This window comes from Bombina bombina, chromosome 6 (genome assembly GCF_027579735.1).
Source record: "Bombina bombina isolate aBomBom1 chromosome 6, aBomBom1.pri, whole genome shotgun sequence".
In the NCBI taxonomy this organism is placed as follows: Eukaryota; Metazoa; Chordata; class Amphibia; order Anura; family Bombinatoridae; genus Bombina; species Bombina bombina.
The window spans coordinates 371,756,770-371,779,060 of NC_069504.1; the positions used below are offsets into that span (position 1 = coordinate 371,756,770).

Below are 22,291 nucleotides of genomic sequence, written 5' to 3' on the forward strand. Positions count from 1 at the left end.
CCACTAGGTCTGCATACCAAGTCCTGCGTGGCCACGCAGGCGCTATCAGAATTACCGAGGCCTTCTCCTGTTTGATTCTGGCTACCAGCCAAGGGAGAAGGGGAAACAGTGGAAAGACATAGGCCAGATTGAAGGACCAAGGCGCTACTAGAGCATCTATCAATGCCGCCTTGGGGTCCCTGGACCTGGAACCGTAAAGAGTAAGTTTGGTGTTCTGACGGGACGCCATCAGATCCAACTCTGGAATGCCCCATAGCTGAGTCAGCTGAGCAAATACCTCCGGGTGGAGTTCCCACTCCCCCGGGTGAAAAGTCTGGCGACTTAGGAAATCCGCTTCCCAGTTGTCTACTCCTGGGATGTGAATTGCAGATAGATGGCAAGAGTGATCCTCCGCCCACCTGATTATCTTGGTTACTTCCTTCATCGCTAAGGAACTCTTTGTTCCTCCCTGATGATTTATGTATGCTAGTCGTGATGTTGTCTGACTGAAATCTGATGAACTTGGCCGCCGCTAGCTGAGGCCATGCCTGGAGCGTGTTGAATATCGCTCTCAGTTCCAAAATGTTTATCGGGAGAAGAGACTCTTCCCGAGACCATAGGCCCTGAGCTTTCAGGGAGCCCCAGACCGCACCCCAGCCTAACATACTGGCGTCGGTCGTTACAATGATCCACTCCGGTCTGCGGAAGCACATTCCCTGCGACAGGTGATCCTGAGACAACCACCAGAGAAGAGAATCTCTGGTTTTCTGGTCCAGTTGGATTTGAGGAGACAAATCTGCATAATCTCCATTCCACTGTTTGAGCATGCACAATTGCAGTGGCCTGAGATGAATTCGAGCAAAAGGGACTACGTCCATTGCTGCTACCATTAATCCGATTACCTCCATGCACTGAGCTACAGATGGCCGAGGAATGGAATGAAGAACTCGGAAAGTACTTAAAAGCTTTAACCTTCTGACCTCCGTCAGAAATATTTTCATTACTACCGAGTCTATTAATGTTCCCAGGAAGGGAACCCTACCACATTCACTTTACCCTCCCGTGGAGATGCTACTTGTTAGAGCGGCAAAGAGAATGACTGGGGGGCGGAGCCAGAGGGGGAGCTATATGGACAGCTCTGCTGTGTGCTCTCTTTGCCACTTCCTGTAGGGAATGAGAATATCCCACAAGTAAGGATGAATCCGTGGACTGGATACACCTTGCAAGAGAAAATATTTTTTTTAAAAAGCATTTCCCAGATATAAAACTGACAGTCTGCAAAAAGGAAATATATTTGCCATGATTCAGGTTTATCAGTATAAGTACAATCATATATTTAGAACTTTATATATAAAGTGCCAAACCATAGCTGAGAGTGTCTTAAGTAAATGAAACATACTTACCAAAAGACACCCATCCACATATAGCAGATAGCCAAACCAGTACTGAAACGAGAATCAGTAGAGGTAATGGTATATAAGAGTATATCGTCGATCTGAAAAGGGAGGTAGGAGATGAATCTCTACGACCGATAACAGAGAACCTATGAAATAGATCCCAGTTAGGAAGACCATTGTATTCAATAGGTGATACTCCCTTCACATCCCTCTGACATTCACTGTACTCTGAGAGGAACCGGGCTTCAACATGCTGAGGGCCGCATATCAACGTAGAAATCTTAGCACAAACTTACTTCACCACCTCCATAGGAGGCAAAGTTTGTAAAACTGAATTGTGGGTGTGGTGAGGGGTGTATTTATAGGCATTTTGAGGTTTGGGAAACTTTGCCCCTCCTGGTAGGATTGTATATCCCATACGTCACTAGCTCATGGACTCTTGCCAATTACAAGAAAGAAAGATAGATAATCCCTTTATTACCCATTCCCCAGTTTTGCATAACCAACACTGTTATATTAATTGTATCTAATCCACTGCAGATTGCCCCCCCTTATTCAGTTATTTTGACAGACTTGCATTTTAGCAAATTGATGCTGACTCAAAAGTAACTGCACAGGAGTGTGCACAAGGTTATCTATATGGCAAACATGAACTAGTGCTGTCTAGCTGTGAAAAACTGTCAAAATGCACTGAGATAAAGAGACGGCCATCAAGAGCTTAGAAATTAGCATATGAGCCTACCTAGGTTAAGTTTTCAACAAAAACTACCAAGAGAACAAAGCAAATTTGATGATAAAAGTAAATTGGAAAGTTATTTAAAATTGAATGCCCTATCTGAATCATGAAAGTTTAATTTTGACTAGACTGTCCCTTTAACATTTATGGCTGTACATTAAAGGAATACTGAACCCAATTTCTTTTCTTTCGTGATTCAGATAGAGCATGCAATTTTAAGCAACTTTCTAATTTACTCCTATTATCAATTTTTCTTTGTTCGCTTGCTATATTTATTTGAAAAAGAAAGTGCAGACCCTGGACAGCACGTGTTTATTGGTGGATGAATTTATCCACCAATCATCAAGAACAACCCAGGTTGTTCACCAAAAATGGGCCGGCATTTAAACTTACATTCTTGCTTTTCAAATAAAGATACCAAGAGAATGAAGAACATTTGCCAATAGGAGTAAATTAGAAAGTTGCCTAAAATTGCATGCTCTGAATCACAAAATAAAAAAATTTGGGTTCAGTGTCCCTTTAACTGCAAAAAAAAAACAAAAAACAAAAAAAAAAAAACATGTTTTAGAACTTGAAAATGTTTGCTACATCAAAAAATAATGTTATATTACATTAATAGAAGTTGAACTTGGATATGCAGTTTTGGGTGTTTATTAGATAAAAAAAATAAATGATGTACACTAGAAATATATAGTTGCGTGAACTCACCTACACTTTGTCCGGTTTTACTAGAGGTCTCGCAGACATAGGCTTTAATCTCTATGAATAAATCAGATGAGAAGGTATTAGATGCATTGTACATATATTAAAAACAAAATTTATTTAGAGGACGATAACATAATTAAATGGTCACCAAAGTTAGGGCTAAATATGCCTTGTGTGATTGTGCAGCCCTGTAATATTTACAGCCTCCAGCCCTCCCTTTATACAGTATACCAAGTGTTTTTTTACATGACTAATAATCTATCGGTTTTACTAACAGCGAGTGCTGTAAATGATTACTTATTCTTCGGACAAGTAGCCACTAATTTCTGCAGTGGCTAATTAAACAGTGAGGAGGGGGTGAGATTCCACCACATTTTTACAAAACAGAGAAGGAAAAAACCAACAGTGAGTTTTAGGCTACTTTGGGGAGTGTTTGCAATGATTCACATTTGTGACTTCCTGGCTTTAAGCACACAAGTTAGGAAGTGGAAAACCCTAGCTCTGTAACTAATGTGTATGACGTACATATGTACTGAAAGTACTTTTTCTTATTTTTATCACCTTTAGCAGCAAAATAGCTAATACATATATATTGCAAACTTTAACTACATAAAAAGCTTTATTAAAATAGCCCTTATTTGTTTTGGAGTATACTGTCCCTTTAAAATGTGATCTAGCAGAGTTCCTGAAAGTTTGCTCATTATGTAGCCTACAAGGACCAATGCTACATAATCACAAACTACAAATCACTGGGTATTGGTACAAATTATATTAGATCTTTACCACAGAGTCACAATCTATGCAGAGGTCAATACTTTTAAGCTTACAGCAGCTTTTCTACTGGGAATAGTAAACTAAATATGTATTCAAATCAATATTATCTGCTGAAGCCACAAAACTGTCTGCTCTATGCACACCACAGGAAGAACAATACATATACAACAAGCAAAAAAAAAAAAAAAAGACAAACATAATAAGTTGAAACCTCTTGTATTGAATATAAATGATATGTTGTATAACCATCTCTTTTCTGTCAATGTCTATATTGTAAAATGTATTAATGCATTAGTTAAAAGGGATAGGAAAGTCAAAATTAAACTTGCATGGTTCAGATAGAGCTTGCCATTTTAAGACATTTTTAAATTCACTTCTATTTTCAAATGTATTTTGTACTCTTGGTATCCTTTATTGAAAAAAGGATATGTACATATCCTATACTTCAGGGAGCTAGCTGGTGACTGCACACATTTGTGTATTGCCATTGACCCCACTAGATGTGGCCAGCTAGCACCCAGTAGTGCATTGCTGCTTTTTCAGCAAAGGATACCAAGAGAATGAAGCAAATTTGATAGTAGAAGTAAAAATTAGAAAGTTCCTTAAAATTGTATGCTCTATCTGAATCATGAAAGAAAAAAATGTTGGTTTCATGTCCCTTTAATCTACATACAACATTTTGAGGAGTTATAAATCTCTGTCTGACAAAATAGTTTTATATAGCTAGACCGATATCTGCATTCATCTTACAGATGAAATGTGGCTTTTGATAACATCCAATTACCACTGAGGTATACATTGACTTAAAGCCTTTTGACTACAAACCCCAAAACCTAACAAAAAGTTTACTAAAATATAACAGATTGTCGTATCAAATAGAGATTAACACTTGTTGTATATGGGATTTTGTGTTTTGTTTCTTTAACTCGGTTTTGCTGGGGGTGGATAAAAACAAACAGACAGAAGAAAATATACCATCTACATAATCTTGCACATCATGGAAATCAACTCGCCGCTGGCTCTTATTCTCTACAAGGTCACTTTTGGTTCCACAGATATAAATACGGCAGTGCTGGCAACAGAGGGAAGAAAATAATTAGAGGGCGACATCTGGAAGTTTAATCGAACTTGGGCTAAGTAAAGAGAAAACCTACTGACCTCCTCATAGTTCTGTAATTCAGTCACCCAAAATTTCACTCGCTCGAAACTGCTGCTGTCTGTGAGATCTAATTCAGGGAGAAAGAGTTCATGTCACTGGAGTGTGTTGCTATTCAGTTACATATGCTGCATCACATGTATACAGTGCAAAGACTAGTGATGAACGTCTAAAATCACATTTGGAAAGAAAACCATAAAAAACGAATTGGTTACTAAATCATTTCTCTCTAGTAAGCAAAATGATTTGTAGCATATAATATAAGCACTTGATATGTACAGCAGTAACGTTTGTTCCAGCCACAAGCCAAGATGCTAATCTGCAAGTACCATCTAGTACAAAGACATCATACCTTTCATGTCAGTGACTGCACTGAAAAAAGGGTTATCAATGGCAAAGTAAGCTTCTTTTGTTCAGTACAGGCTATCCCATGCTGCACCTCCTCTGCCCCCTTCATAGCATGGGCAGCACTTAATAAATAAAATCACCATGCTATGCAAGCAAAAGCTGCACTAGAAATCACTTAACAGTGAAAGTAAAAACACAGTAAATCAGACTTGAGCCTTGCTTGCAGAGCAGCAAATTCCATTGTTCCTTCCTATATGTGCATCTCTATATTCTCTAAATCAAAGACCTGTGTTTTCAGTAAGTGAAGAGATACAGGGAGATTAAAAAACAAAAACCTCTCATGCATCTCTCTTTACACTGGGTATGATTTATTACCGCCTTGTATGTTTCAAAGCATTTGCTTAAAATAATTAATGTAGGTAACATACATGTTTATGTGTATACATATGTATTTATACGTGTATATGTATTTACAGACATATATACACATAGGTATACGTATATAGACATATATAAGTGCATTGTATCTATTGAATGGAATGTAAAATATTCATATTTAATGTCGGATTTAGCTCTCTTGAATAAATACAATCAGGTTAGAGTGCGAGTATGGGTGGTATTTTTTTTGTGTGGTTTTTTTTTTTTGCATTTTTCTCGCTCTATTGAAGTCTATGGAAAAATATATTAACGTGGTCGAGATATTTGAAGTTCAAATTTTTGCATGCGTAAGGTTTATTCTCTCATGCTTTTTAAATTCAACTCATAATATGAGAGTGACTCGACAAACGCAAAAAAGCCCACTACTCGTAATCTAGCCCATAATCAGTTGTTATAACCTTTGGTCTCATTATTAATACAATATGTATGCTGTATAAATTCAATAAAAAATACTTAAGAGATCATTTTTATTCAATGAGAGACTTGCAGGTTTGTAAATAGTATTTTGCCTGGGGCACAATGGTTTCTAAAGCAGCTCCTGCCCTTATGCTTTAACATATTAATTCTTGCAGCCTGTGTATAGATATACAAACCTATACATATAGATCCAGCCCAAGTGCAAGAACCAAGCTTTTAGTTAACCCTTTCACGCCACTAGGGTGTTCCATGCCGTCCTAACACTCATTTTTTTCTTTGCATAAATGTTTTGTAGATGATCTATTTATAAAGCCCATAAAGTTTTTTTGTTTTTTTTAAATGTATAATTTTGCTTATTTTTAAATAACATTGCTCTGATTTTCAGACTCCTAACCAAGCCCCAAAGTTTTATTTGAATACCGTCAGCTACCTTCTCCAGCTTGCTCCTGTTTGTGTAAAGGGTCTTTTCATATGCAAAAGAAGGGGGGGGGGAGTGTCTTATTTCCCACTTGCAGTGGGCTTTCCAACAGAGCTAAACTGAAAGCTTTTAAGTACGTTTTTAAACCATTTTATGCTGGATTTTTATATCAGTATCTGTGCATCTTATTCTCTATAGTAGTGTCTATTACATGCAGTTATATGAAAATGAGTGTATACTGTCCCTTTATTATCCAATCCTGGCCTTGAAATCACGTGATCGCATTGACGATCTCGTGATTTCATTTTTACTAATAGTGAACACTATTATGCAGGCACAAAGCCAGACGATTAAGGGCACAGTTAAAGAGAGGAATAAAGTTCAGTCCTACAGGAAGAGACAAAAAATCCCACACAACAGAGCTTTAACCTCTCCTACTTTCCCATGATTCCTTAGTCATACATATGGCCAAGAGAAAGGAGAAAATAAGAAAGTAGGAAAGGAAAAGCAGAGTAAAAGAAGTGCAAACTGGTACTGCCACCAACGGTTATGGAAAAAAAAGGATGGGTATAGTGGACTCTCACCATCATGATTTTTTTTTTTTTTTTAATCAGGTAAGCATAATCTATACCCAAGCTGTGAAGTCCACAATAAATTAGTAGGGGAAAACGGTTAAGGAAAACAGGGGTACTAAACATGCACTATGACCTGCAGAACTTTCCAACCAAAAGCAACTTTAAAATGACCAAGTACCTGTCTTGCAAAAGTGTTCAATGTAAGCTTCATTTCTAAAAGCCCAAGAGGTGGCAGCTGCTCTGGTAGAATGAGCAGTATTGTGTTCAGGTGGAGACTTGTCCCTTGTCCACTACTAGGTATGCTTTCCCAAAGTGATTGCAGTAGCTTTCTATCCCTTGCGGGGACCTGAGAAATGGATAAACAAAAGAAGAATTTCTGAATTCTTTAGTGGCTTGAAGATACAATTTCAAGGCCCTTAATACATCAAAGTTATGAAGTAATCTCTCTTTAGCATTTTTTGCTGCTAGACAGAGAGATGGGACTACAATATCCTGATTGATCTTTACAGAAAAAAACAACTATAGGAAGGAAAAAAGGAGTAGTTTTCTTAAAACTGCTTTACCCTGATGAAAAATCAGGTGAGGAGAATCACAAGAGAGCAGAAATGCAGCTACTCTTCTGGCTAAGGAAATGGCCAAGAGAAAGATAACTTTCCAAGACAAAAGTTGGAAGTCCAAAGCATGCATAGGTTCAAACAGAAGAACCCTCAAAACAAAGATAAGGTTCAACAAAAGGGAAGAAGGCCTGATAACTAGTCTTATCCTGACCAAAGTTTGAACAAAGGCTTGAATGTCAGAAAGCCTTGAAATTGTCTTGTGATACAAGACTGAAAGGGTAGAAATTAAGCTTTCAAGGGAACTGGCTGATAAACCCTTTTTCAGACCATCCTGCAAAAACCAAAGCATTTTAGGAATGCTGAAAGAGTCAATGGTAATTCTTGCGACTCACACGAGAAAAGGAAAAAAAAAACTTTCCAGACACTGTGATAAATGCATCTTGTAACTGGCTTTCTGGTCTGAATCAAAGCATCTCACTTGATCTGGAAAACCTCTCAGACATTTAATTGCCATGTTGTCAATTTAATGGAAGAAGGGACCTTGAGACCTAGGTATGCTTAGGAGGTCTTGCCTCTTGTCCCAGGCTCAAGAGAAGGTCCTTCCTGAGAGGAAGAAGCCAAGACTGGCCGGAGGAAATTTGTACCAGATCTACGTACCAGGTTCTGCAAGGCCATACTGTCTCTTTAGGAGAAAAACAAAAATTGTGCTTTAAAATATATTACAATAAAATTGTTTGAGTCAATAAAGGGTTAAATCAACATAAATGTATGCAAAACTCTAGTTAATTAATGGTGCTTGCCATCTCCAATGCTCTTAGGATAACTTGTAGTGTATCATTCCAGTTTGTGAAAGAAAGTCGGAACAGAGCATACCGTTTTGGAGAGTTCTGCAAAGAAGTTAGTTAAGAAACTTCTGTAAATGAGCTACCCACCTTCAGAAATTATCAGGATCATCCGAGAGCCTGCTAAGAATAAGGGCAAGAGCTGGAGGCAAAAAATTTGACTAAGCAATAATAGAAAAGTTGGAGGGAATAAAGTTCTGTTGTGTGGGCTGTAGGACCAGACTTTAAACCCACATGTGATGGCTTATAGACTCTCACCATATTATGAAAGAAATAGTGATTCAAATAAAAAAACAAAACAAAAAAACAAACATCTGAAGCAAATAAATGAAATATTAAAATAAAAACATGCAGTAATGAAATAGTATTTATTTAATTGCATCACAAATCATAAAATTGTTCTGCAAAAATTTTATTTTATGGCAAATGTAAAATTTGTACTAAAATTACACAGGAAAAAAAATCTAAGGCACACAGTAGAAATCAAAATAAGACTTCAATGCAAATGCAAGAAACACTATGAAATTAAATATTTATATAACAAAACTTAAAACATATGGTTTTCCTTATTGTAAAATGTGTTTTTCTGCCTCTGCTACTGGGCTAAACAGGGGCGTTCCATGGGAGTAGCTGAAATTTCTCTACCAGGTCTGGCATATTCTCTAAACATTTTCCTCTGAAGATCTTGCTGTTTTTTCTTGCAAACTAATAGAAGAACATATGCATACGGAAATAGAGGCAAATATATGGTAATATATGCTGAAAGCAGGGTGATCTGATTTGTATTGGCTACAGCATTTTATTTTTAAAAGGGTGACCCCTGCAACCTGGTGATTCTGCTCTCCCCAGCAAACTCCATTATTTTCTATAAGAGGCAATTGCAACTTGCAGGGACATACCCCCCCCCCCTTTTTTTTTAGATTAACTACAATAACAACATAACTAAATTAAACATTATTATAATACATATCTCAGAATAATTTTTGATATCAATCAATCTCCATTTAATTAGCCATCATATCTGACCTTATAAATATAAATCTATTTCCATTTAACATATTCACCATCATATCAGATCATGATTCACATTTTCTTTGATGAAAAAAATATTTGTAATGTAATCCTCCTCCCTTACTGCCATCAAACAATTATTGATCAAATGGTACCATCAATAGGGGAAGGAAATTCACCTTTATGATAGCATTGATCAAAAATTTAGAATTAAAAATAGGGTAAATCAATTGTAACTGGACATTTAGGGGGAATCACTCCAGACCATTTTTACAAAATCTGTTCTTATATTTCTCTCAATCAATATAGAAGAATCAAATTGTTTTACAATTAATAGTGAATATTTCATCTATACTAGGCTCCTTTTCAGCTTTCCAAAGCTTAAAGGGGCAGTCTAGACCCAATACATAATTTTGATAACTTGTTACATACCAGAGAAGCATCCTGCATCTGGTCTCACATCTATAATCTTGTATGAAGTACATGAAACATTTAAATAATCATTGTTTGCTAGCATCTGAAAATGGCCATGAAGCTCCACCCACAGCTTTCTTCTTGCCCAGTTAGCCGTTTTCTTGTATGACAGTTCAGCAGTGCACGTTTAATATTATTTTTTCAGTTAGCTATTTCAAATTGCAAATGTGCAGTGGTTTTTTTCTCAGCCAGAAATGCAGGGGACATTTATTGTAGGCGGACCGGCATCAGTGCATACATTTAGTGGTAGTTATAGTGGCTTTCTAGTAGCCTGTTATTTTACTTGAGAATTTATTTCTACTGCAAGGCATTATTATTATATAAATAATCTTTATATTCTCATGGTAGGAACATTTTATTCTATTCAATTATTGATTTATGTTATTCTTAATAAAGTGTAATAAATGTTAGTTTCTCATTACTGATGAATGTTATAAACCACAGTTATACTGATCTTAACTGTTTCGCGAAACAAAAAAGTGGTACAAAACACATGAAAAATATATCAAAAAGTACAGTTAAACTCATAATAACACTATCTAATAAAAATTATTAAAAACAAGTATTGCGCAAAATGTATTTATTTATATGTGTGTACATATGTATTTATATGTGTATTTACAGACATATATACACATATAAACACATATGTATACACACACACACATATATATATATATATATATATATATATATATATATATATATATATATACACACACACGTGCATTGGCTGAAAACATGAAAAAAGCATATTTATTCAATATTCATATTTAATAGTGTTATACTGTGTATTTGATGTAAATATTTCACATGTTCTAGGTATTTTTAAATATATATTCCTGAATATATATATATATGTAAATATCTTTACCTATATATAATCATTTATATATAGAGGTATATATATATATATATATATATATATATATATATTTAGCAAAATAGCATCAGATATATGTAGATGTATGTATTTATGAATACATAGAACACATGTGAAGAACATTGGAATGTTAAATATTCATATTTTTATGTCGGATTAACACACTTAAGAATATGGGATCAGTTTGCGCAGGAGTAGGGTGTTAGGTTTTTTCCCGCCTTTTTTTGCTCAATTGACTTCTATGTGGTAATACGTTAACGAGATCACAATAATCTAAGTTCAGCTTTTTTCACACATCGGGTTAGAGCGCAAGCAAAAAATTTTTACTTTCACCTTCTTAATAATAATAAGAGCGCTACCTGACACGCACAAAAAAAGTAAATTTATGCTTACCTGATAAATTGATTTCTTCTATGATACGACGAGTCCACGGATTCATCCTTTACTTGTGGGATATTATCCTCCTGCTAACAGGAAGTGGCAAAAAGCACCACAGCAGAGCTGTCTATATAGCTCCTCCCTTGACTCCACCCCCCAGTCATTCGACCGAAGGTATAGGAAGAAAAAGGTGCAGAGGTGACTGAAGTTTTAAATCAAAAAATATAATCTGTCTTAAAATGACAGGGCGGGTCGTGGACTCGTCGTATCATAGAAGAAATCAATTTATCAGGTAAGCATAAATTTACTTTTCTTCTATAAGATACGACGAGTCCACGGATTCATCCTTTACTTGTGGGATACAATACCAAAGCTACAGGACACGGATGAACGGGAGGGACAAGACAGATGCCTAAACAGAAGGCACCACTGCTTGAAGAACTTTCCTCCCAAAAATAGCCTCCGAAGAAGCAAAAGTAGTATCAAATTTGTAAAATTTGGAAAAGGTATGAAGAGAAGACCAAGTCGCAGCCTTACAAATCTGTTCAACAGAAGCATTATTTTTAAAAGCCCATGTGGAAGCCACCGCTCTAGTAGAGTGAGCTGTAATCCTTTCAGGAGGCTGCTGTCCAGCAGTCTCGTATGCCAACCAGATGATGCTTTTCAGCCAAAAAGAAAGAGAGGTAGCCGTAGCTTTTTGACCTCTACGTTTTCCAGAATAGACAACAAACACAGAAGATGTTTGACGGAAATCTTTGGTCGCTTGCAAGTAAAACTTCAAAGCACGAACCACGTCCAAGTTGTGTAACAGACGCTCCTTCTTAGAAGAAGGGTTAGGACACAGAGAAGGAACAAAAATTTCCTGATTAATATTCTTATTAGTAAAATCTTAGGAAGGAATCCAGGTTTGGTACGCAAAACTACCTTATCAGAATGGAAAACAAGATAAGGCGAGTCGCATTTCAATGCAGATAGTTCTGAAACTCATTGAACCGAAGAGATAGCAACTAAAAACAGAACTTTCCAAGATAGAAGCTTAATATCTATGGAATGCATAGATTCAAACGGAACCCCTTGAAGAACTTTAAGAACTAAATTCAAACTCCATGGCGGAGCAACAGGTTTAAACACAGACTTAATTCTAACCAAAGCCTGACAAAACGACTGAACGTCTGGAACATCTGCCAGACGCTTGTGCAGTAAAATAGATAAAGCAGATATCTGTCCCTTTAGGGAACTAGCAGCTGATAACCCCTTCTCCAATCCTTCTTGGAGAAAGGACAAAATCCTACTTCATGAGTAGCCTTTGGATTCGCACCAATAAAGATAATTACGCCATATCTTATGGTAAATGTTCCTAGTGACAGGTTTTTGAGCCTGAATCAAGGTATCTATGACCGACTCAGAGAATCCCCGCTTAGATAAAATCAAGCGTTCAATCTCCAGGCAGTCAGCCGCAGAGAAACTAGATTTGGATGCTGGAACGGACCTTGAATGAGAAGGTCCTGTCTCAGTGGCAGTTATGACATTTCCACCAGGTCTGCATACCAAGTCCTGCGTGGCCACGCTGGTGCTATCAAAATAACCGAAGCCCCTACTGTTTGATTCTGGCAATCAGACGAGGAACGAGAGGAAAAGGAGGAAACATATAAGCCAGGTTGAACGACCAAGGTACTGCTAGAGCATCTATCAGTACTGCTTGGGGATCCCTCGATCTGGACCCGTAACAAGGAAGTTTGGCATTCTGACGAGATGCCATCAGATCCAATTCTGGTGCGCCCCATTGATGAATCAATTTAGCTCCCACTCCCCCGGATGAAAAGTCTGTCGACTTAGAAAATCCGCTTCCCAGTTCTCCACTCCTGGGATATAGATTGCTGATAGATGGCAAGAGTGAGTCTCTGCCCATCAAATTATTTTGGAAACCTCTATCATCGCTAGAGAACTCTTTGTTCCCCCTTGATTGATATATGCTACAGTCGTGATATTGTCCGACAGGAATCTTATGAATTTGGCCGAAGCCAGCTGAGGCCACGCCTGAAGCGCCTTGAATATCGCTCTCAGTTCTAGAATATTTATTGGAAGGAGAGCCTCCTCCTGAGTCCACACACCCTGTGCCTTTAGGGAATTCCAGACTGCACCCCAGCCCAATAGGCTGGCGTCCGTCGTCACTATGACCCATGCTGGCCTGCGGAAACACATTCCCTGGGACAGATGATCCTGTGACAACCACCAAAGAAGAGAGTCTCTGGTCTCTTGATCCAGATTTATAAATTTGCATAGTCCCCATTCCACTGTCTGAACATGCATAGTTGCAGTGGTCTGAGATGCAAGCGAGCAAATGGAACTATGTCCATTGCCGCTACCATTAGTCCAATTACCTCCATACACTGAGCCACTGACGGCTGAGGAATGGAATGAAGTGCTCGGCAGGTGGTTAAGATCTTTGATTTTCTGACCTCCGTCAGAAAAATTTTCATGTCTACCGAGTCTATCAGAGTTCCCAGGAATGGAACTCTTGTGAGAGGGACAAGTGAACTCTTCTTTATGTTCACCTTCCACCCGTGAGATCTTAGAAAAGCCAACACGATGTCCGTGAGAGATTTGGCTAGTTGGTAAGTTGACGCCTGAATCAAGATATCGTCCAGATAGGGCGCCACTGCTATGCCCCGCAGCCTTAGAACCGCCAGAAGGGACCCTAGCACCTTTGTGAAAATGCTGGGAGCTGTGGCCAACCCGAAAGGAAGAGCCACAAACTGGTAATGCTTGTCCAGGAAGGCGAACCTGAGGAACTGGTGATGATCTTTGTGGATAGGAATGTGAAGATACGCATCCTTCAAATCTACGGTGGTCATATATTGACCCTCCTGGATCATTGGTAAAATTGTCCGAATGGTCTCCATCTTGAAGGATGGGACTCTGAGAAATTTGTTTAGGATCTTGAGATCTAAAATCGGTCTGAAGGTTCCCTCTTTTTTTGGAACCACGAACAGATTGGAGTAAAACCCCTGCCCCTGTTCTGCTTTTGGAACTGGGCAGATTACACCCATAGTATATAGGTCTTCTACACAGCGTAAGAACGCCTCTCTTTTTGTCTGGTTTACAGACAACCGTGAAAGATGAAATCTCCCCCTTGGAGGAGAATCTTTGAATTCTAGAAGATACCCCTGGGTCACAATTTCGAATGCCCAGGAATCCTGAACGTCTCTTGCCCAAGCGAAGAGAGAAAATCTGCCCCCCACTAGATCCGGTCCCGGATCGGGGGCTGCCCCTTCATGCTGTCTTAGTAGCAGCAGCAGGCTTCTTGGCCTGTTTACCTTTATTCCAGGTCTGGTTAGGTCTCCAGACTGACTTGGATTGAGCAAAATTCCCCTCCTGCTTTGTGGCAGGGGAGGAGGTAGCGGGACCACCTTTGAAGTTTCGAAAGGAACGAAAATTATTTTGTTTGGCCCTCATTCTATTTGTCTTATCCTGAGGAAGGGCATGGCCTTTTCCTCCAGTGATGTCGTAAATGATCTCCTTCAGTTCAGGCCCGAATAGGGTCTTACCCTTGAAAGGAATAGCTAATAGCTTAGATTTTGATGACACATCAGCAGACCAGGACTTAAGCCATAACACTCTACGCGCTAAAATGGCAAAACCTGAATTCTTTGCCGCTAATTTAGCCAGTTGAAAAGCGGCATCTGTAATAAAGGAATTAGCTAGCTTGAGAGCCTTAATTCTAAGGCTAAAACCTCCCTGAGTGACAAGCGGAGGTGTTCAAGCTTAAACTTAAAAGCCGTCATATCCGAGTCTTTTTGAGGGAACATCTTTCCTAAATCAGAAAGCTCTCCCTCAGACAGCAATTCCCCCACCCCCAATTCAGAACATTGTGAGGGTACATCGGAGATGGCTAATAAAGCGTCAGAGGGCTCAGCATTTACTCTCATACCGGACCTACTGCGCTTCCCCTGCAAACCAGGCAGTTTAGATAATACCTCTGTGAGGGTGGTAGACATAACTGCGGCCATATCTTGCAGGGTGAAAGAATTGGACGCACTAGAAGTACTTGGCGTCGCTTGTGCGGGCGTTAAAGGTTGTGACACTTGGGGAGAAGTAGATGGCATAACCCGATTCTCTTCTGACTGTGAATAATCCTGAGACATACTTTTATCAGCTAAAATATGTTCTTTGCAATGTAAGGCCCTTTCAGTACATGAGGGACACATTTTATGTGGGGGTTCCACAATGGCTTCTAAACACATGGAACATTGGCTTTCCTCAATGTCAGACATGTTAAACAGGCTAGTAATGACCACAAACAGGCTTGAAAACACTTAATTTAGTGAAAAAATAACAACCTGAAAAAAACGGTACTGTGCCTTTAAGAGAAAAAAAAAGCATAACATTTTTCCAAAACTGCTTGAAAAAAATAAAATTATCCCAATTTTATTATAGAAGCATCCCAACTTTGCAGCTAAGTTTGCCCCACAAGGAAAAGAATACTTAACCCTTACCAGAAAAAACGGAATATTATAAAACGTTTATTTCAATAAAAAGCACCCCCTGCACCTCGCCACAGCCCTGCTGTGGCGCCTACCTCCCCTCAGGGGTCTGTAAAACCGGGTTAAACCTTCTATTTGGCCCAATACTGCGCACAAAGGCCCACCGGAGTTGGAGCTTGCTGCTTGCCTGAGAAAAACAACTGCGCAACTGAGGGCCGAAAATAGGCCCCGCCCATCTCACTCGATGTCTCACAGCCTAAATTAACCGCAACAGAGCGGTTTAAAACCTAGCCATGTGGGTTCATATACCCATAAATGAAGCCATGTGTACCCTCAATAAAGCATAAAAAACGCCTCTCATAAAAAACGTTATCTGCACTCCCAGTCATGTAAACGTTTGCCCACAAACATTCTAACATCAGTGTCAACCATATTTTTTTATAGCCCATATATGCAATCTCAGTAATACCCCTCTTTATACTTAAGGATTACTGCTTACCCTCTCCCTCATGGGGATACCGTCAGCCAATTCTGAAATAACACCGTCTCTCCAGAAAAAAATTACTGAACATACCTCACTGGTTATAGCATGAAAAACGTTCCTCACACTGAAGTTTCTTAAGTACTCCTCAGCCATTCTGTGGGAACTGCTCTGGATCTTAGTAACAACTGCTAAGATCATCAGCCTCCAGGCAGAAGTCTTCATGCATCTGCTGCCTGAGGGAAAATAGTACACACCGGTACCATTTAAAATAAAAAACTCTTGCTTGAAGAAAATAAAAACTAACATTATCACCTCTTTCACTTTTCCTATTACTTAGAATAGGCAAAGAGAATGACTGGGAGTGGAGTCAAGGGAGGAGCTATATAGACAGCTCTGCTGTGGTGCTCTTTGCCACTTCCTGTTAGCAGGAGGATAATATCCCACAAGTAAAGGATGAATCCGTGAACTCGTCGTATCTTATAGAAGAAACTTGTGTTTGAAAAATCATGAGATGTGTCAGTACAATGCTCATGAAGAAATGAAGCACTTACATTACACTGGTTGTTTACAAGAGAATGCCTCCACTGTGCGTTAGAGCCAATCACTTACTTTCTCAAGTGTGACTTACAAAAGTGCTAGGTATGGAGCTCACTTATCAGCTAGTCTGTGCTGATTTGGGGCTAGATTACTAGTGGAGCAAAATATTACGTTTACATGAGCGCAATATTTGCTCTCCACTCAGTAATACCAGCGCAAGTAAATTCGCTGGTTTTAAAAGTGCACACAATGCGAACTCAAACTCACGTTCCCATTGCCTGGAAGCAAAGTGCTCACGAGAGCGCACTTCCATAGGCTCTCATTTTAGTGCCGACAGCCACATTAAACCACCTAGCGCAGCGCAAAAAATGCTTGTCTTTATTTTAAATGTTAATGTGCTGGCCTCTTTATTTTGGGGGCAATTGGGGCATTTCTTTTCTTTTAAAACCGAAGTCTGACCTCTAGTTAACTGCGCTAAGCGCAATGTGAAACCGTGAGCTCGCAGTCACATTAACTTGCCACTTGTCATGGCTGGTTATTTAGCGTGCACCTGTAAAGGGGTAAATTTGCCCCTTTGCGGACGCACATTAAGATAGAGCTCCCCTTGTAATCTGGCCCTCAGTGTGCATATAATTTACATCTATGCATGTCATTTGCAAACCTGTCTCAGTTTCAGGATCATGAACTATCCTTATAAATAAATGCTTTAATTGTCTTTTACAATTTATCTTGCTTGGTAATTAATGTGTGTGTGTTTATATATATATATATATACATATACATATATATATATATATACATACATATATACACACACACTTTTTTTTTTTTAAATATTTTATTGAAAATAAAGAAAATTCAAATGTTATATGAAGCAAATCACTCAAATGACATACAGTGATACAAGAGTCTAGGATTTGTTATACAATCAAAGCGCGAGTTACAACTTTATGAACACGTCCTATTTAATAAACCATAAACTCCAATTGTGGTTCCGGGGAAATGAGCCCCTCGTCAGTGTCCTTTTATTTTACACCAATAAGGTATGCTGTGTAACAAGCCAGGGGGTTGTTTCCATTGAATAAACCGCTTCACGACTGTTGCTATATATGAATGATCTGCTCTAATTTGTAAACATTATTAACAAATACTGCAAAAAACAGAAAAAAACAAAGAAAGGAAATAAATAAATCAAAAATAAATAAAGGGAATCCCAGTGACCTAATGGGCATCTGTTTTCACAGAAGATTAATCGAGGACCAGACATTTCTTTTGAGGTATCGAGACTAGGGAATGAGAAGGCGACATAGGTAGCGAAGGTAAAGTCGGGGGTAAAATGGATGTTTCAATTACCAGTATACAACTCATGGACACTTTAACCTGTATCTTTTGTGGCGTTCCATTTTCCTGTCTTATAAAAGTGATATCTCTCTAGAGCAAGTAGCTCCTCCATCTGACCTTTCCATAGTGTCATATTAGGTATCTCTTGTGTTTTCTACCTCTGTGGGATTAGGAGTTTAGCACTAGTAATCATAATGAGTAGTAGCAGAGTTTTAGCTTCATCTTTAAGATTTGGTATGTTGTAAAAGAGTAGAATGCCTAGGTGTGTTGTAATTCGAGATGAAAGAGTCCTATTAAATGTGTGTTGTGATGGCTTCCCAATAGTTTCCCATTTTGGGGCAAGATCACCAGATATGTAGGAGGTCGGCTGATTCGTTGCACTCTCTCCAGCATTTGTCACTAGCGAGCTTATACATTTTTTGTATTCTCTTGGGTGTTAGATACCACCGGGACAGCAGTCTGTAGTTCATTTCTTGAACGCTTGCAGATACCGATACATTTTTGTGGTATTGAAAAAATTTTCCCCATTCTTTTTTATTTATGTCGTATCCAAGGTCTAACTGCCATTTATGGCGGTATGAAGGGAGTCGGGCCCATATCTGATACGATCTTATATAAGGCTGAGATCGAATGTCGTGGCGGGCAATGTGCTGAGCACAAAGATTCAAGGGGTGTTAGTGGTCTAATGATATTTCTTTTCCGTTTATGTGAGTTTATATAATGTGATATTTGTATATGGGTGAGCCAGGTGGCATTAGTCCATCCCTCCCTTGTCAGTGATATTTTTCCATGTGTGGTTAGGGAATTTAGGTATATATTTTGCATCTACTCTAAAGGGGGGCAGAAAATGTAAATCAGGATTATTAGGGGTGTCAGTGGTGATGGTCTGGAGGAGATATGAGTGCTCGTTGACAATATTCTGTCCCAGTGTGAGAAGAATTCTGTGAGGAGGGGGAAAGCCTGAATGATTTTAGGTCTATGAGCCGGTTGTACCCATCCCAGCCAACCCACATTATGTGTACACAGTAGTTCCCTATCTAGTTGTACCCATTGTTTATTACTAGAGTTATGGCACCAGTCAATGAGTCTCTGTATGATGGTGGTGTGCCTGTACCTTGCTATGTCAGGTATCCCCAGTCCCCCTTCGTCTCTAGTTAAATACAAGGTTCTTTTCTGTACCCTGGGTTTCGTGGTACCCCATATAAATTGTTTAATGTTCTTTTGTAGTTGGGCTTTGAAGTTCTTCGGTAATGGGATCGGCAGTGTCTGCAATAGGTATAAGATCTGAGGTAGGATGTTCATCTTGATCACATGAACTCTCCCGATCCATAAAAGTGGTTTGGTTTTCCAACAAGATAAATCTCTGATTGTGTTATTTTGTAGTAATTTGTAATTTGCTGTAAACAAATCTTGTGTGTCAGCTGTCAGGAGTATCCCTAAGTATTTCAGATGTCTATGTTGGAAGCCCAATGGGCATGTAGTTTACAGCTTTTCAGTAGTGTGTGCCGCTGTATTTAAGTTTAATATTTCTGACTTGTCCACGTTCAGGTGAAAATTTGAATGTTTCCCGTATTCCGTAAGTAAAGGGGGTAATGAGTTTCCTATATCAGTTAGTGTGAGTAGTATGTTGTCCGCATACATAGCTAACTTATACTCTGAGGACGGCATCTTGATGCATGCGATGTGTGGATTGGTTCTGATCTTACATGCCAATACCTCGATGGTCAGAGCAAAAAGGATAGGTGACAGGGGGCAACCCTGTCGGGTAACATTTTTTATGCTAAAGGACTCGGATAGAATTGTGTTAACCTTTATCCTAGCCGTCGGTTCTGAATATAAAGAGAAGACCTTAGTTATAAAAGTTTGTCCTATATTTAGCTTTAACAGTGTGGCTCTGAGAAAATCCCAGTCCACCCTGCCGAATGCCTTTTCGGCATCTGTAGATACTAGTGAGAGTGGCATTTGGGTAATCTGTGCATAAGTCTTAAGTTGTATTACTTTTAGGGTATTATCCCTCGCTTCTCTACCGGGAATGAAACCCACCTGGTCTGGAGCTATTATTTGTGAAAGTAAGGGGTTTAACCTATCCGCAAGTATTTTGGCAAATATTTTTATGTCTATATTCAAGAGTGAAATGGGGCGGAAGTTTTGTGGGGCATCAGGGGTTCTACCAGGTTTTGGCAACACCGTAATGTAAGCTTCTAGCATTGTTTTAGGAAAGCCTCTCATATCATCAAGATAGTTGAACACCATTTGTAATTTAGGGGCTAATATCTGCGATAAATTTATATATATAAGTAAACAAAATCAGATGCACTCTCAGGTCTTCCAAAAGATTCTTTAATGGAACGTTTTTCGGCAACCCCTTCATCAGCATCAACATATAATCAAATATCACACAATTTATAGTGTTTCAAACAGTGTCTCACCAAACAAGTGTTACTCCAAAAAGTGCGCCAAATATCGAGTGTGGAACGCATCTTGCGTTCCACTGTGATCATGTCTACCAGAAGTGATGTTATCTCACTTCCGGTTTCGCGGCATGACAATATTAAACATATAAGCAGTGTTGTGTATTATGTTTTTATACATTCATTATAACACAATCTAGTGTGTGCAAAAATTACCTTATGGTATGTTGAGAATCTGCCATAAATCGCTATGTTATTAGCTCTGATCGGCAGGTTAAGTATAGTAGTGTATACCAGTCGTCATAGCAACTGTAGCTATGGTTACGATACAAACCCAAATTCGTGTATCTACACAGTGGTGAATTGCCTAGTGCAGCAAACATGTATAGTGACAATAAGTGCTAAACATTCTAAGTCACATTCATTCATAGGTGTGCACAATAGTCTATGTACATAGATAGATAAAAAATAAAAAGTGGCGATTCTTGCTGTACTTGTTATCAATACATTTAAAGATGTGGAATGACTGCAGGATAATAAGTATACTCTATGCAGGCTATGTATCCACTGAATCAATTTGCAACATTATTCTATTATGTTTTCCAGTAAATATATGGATAGATAAATGATGTACTATAATTAATTAGGCACAACTTTTTATATCTGTACTCAAAAGCTGCAAACAAATTAGTACATCTATTTCTCTGTATATTTATAGTATGGTACAGATATATGGCCCAATGGGGAAATTCACTTAATAATATAGTGAACTCAAAGAGAGACCTAGATTATCATGCTGGAATAAAGGGAGGTATATTAGATCATGTCAATATTCATGATCCCACTTTTTGAATGTATATCACAATGTGTCATACAGCTAAGCCATTTTTCAAATACTAGAATGATACTTGAAGGTGTATCGAAATGTATCTAAACTATATCTAGAATATAATTTCTTATTACACCAAGATGAACAGATAAATATGTCCAACTTATAGATGACCAAGTATGGACAGATAGAAAAAGTCCATCCTGTTACTCCTTAGTATTTGTAGCTGTATTGATAATCAGAGGAGTATTGGGTCACAAAATTGAATTGAGACAATTGACCGTAAATCTCTACTGAGTGAAAGAAAAAGACAAAAAATCTCAATTTTCTACAGATAAAGTCAATTTTGTGACCCAATACTCCTCTGATTATCATAGAATTTGTGAAGTGATTAAAAAAATTTTACCCATGCTTTCAGCGGATGACAGATTACAGCATGTAGTGCAAAAAAGGTTGCAATTTCTCTTACAGAAAAGGAGTAACCTTGGGTAATATCCTGTCACCCAGCGAGTTAAAAAGTGATAAATTGAAAAGTTCCTGGTTACAGGTGACAGGAATGCACAGATGTGATTATGGCCAGTGTATTCCATGCAGTTTTGGACATATGTCAAAAACTTTTTCATCATACACCAATGGAAAGACTTATCAACTAGATACATGTGTTAACTGCAGGTCCAAATACGCAGTATACATGATCTGGTGTACATGCAATAAGAAACAATATATTGGGTGTACAATCCGAGAGGTCAGAGAGAGAATTAGGCAACACCTCTCTGACATTAAAAGGAAAGATGAATGTTCTGAATTAGCAAGCCATTTCATTCGGGAACACAATAGTGACAATCAAACACTGAAATGGTTGGTAATTGAAGCGGTCAGACTGCCCAAACGTGGGGGCAACATTGGTAAATTACTCCTGAAACGTGAGGCATTCTGGATTTTCCATTTAGACACCAGAATCCCTAAGGGTTATAACTCAATTTTTGATCTAATCAATTTTTGGGAATAATGTTTTCTATCACAGCATTGCAATCATTGCAATGTAGTGTTACTGATATTTACTTGATTGTGAACTTTGAACCTCCATCAAACGAATGTAGTCGCATTAATATTTCTA

The 22,291-nt window shown here is 38.4% G+C and overlaps 1 protein-coding gene across 2 annotated transcripts in view; it reads right to left on the reverse strand.

The window, feature by feature from the left end:
* Nucleotides 1-22,291, reverse strand: part of RAB24 (RAB24, member RAS oncogene family) — a 73,783-nt gene that overhangs the window by 28,832 nt on the left and 22,660 nt on the right. For both annotated transcript variants that reach the window (XM_053717057.1, XM_053717058.1), the window contains 3 exons: nt 4,750-4,817; nt 4,567-4,663; nt 2,821-2,871 (listed from right to left, as the gene is read on the reverse strand). In XM_053717057.1, the coding sequence (XP_053573032.1) occupies nt 2,821-2,871; nt 4,567-4,663; nt 4,750-4,817 (216 nt within the window). The remainder of the gene's footprint in view (nt 1-2,820; nt 2,872-4,566; nt 4,664-4,749; nt 4,818-22,291) is intronic.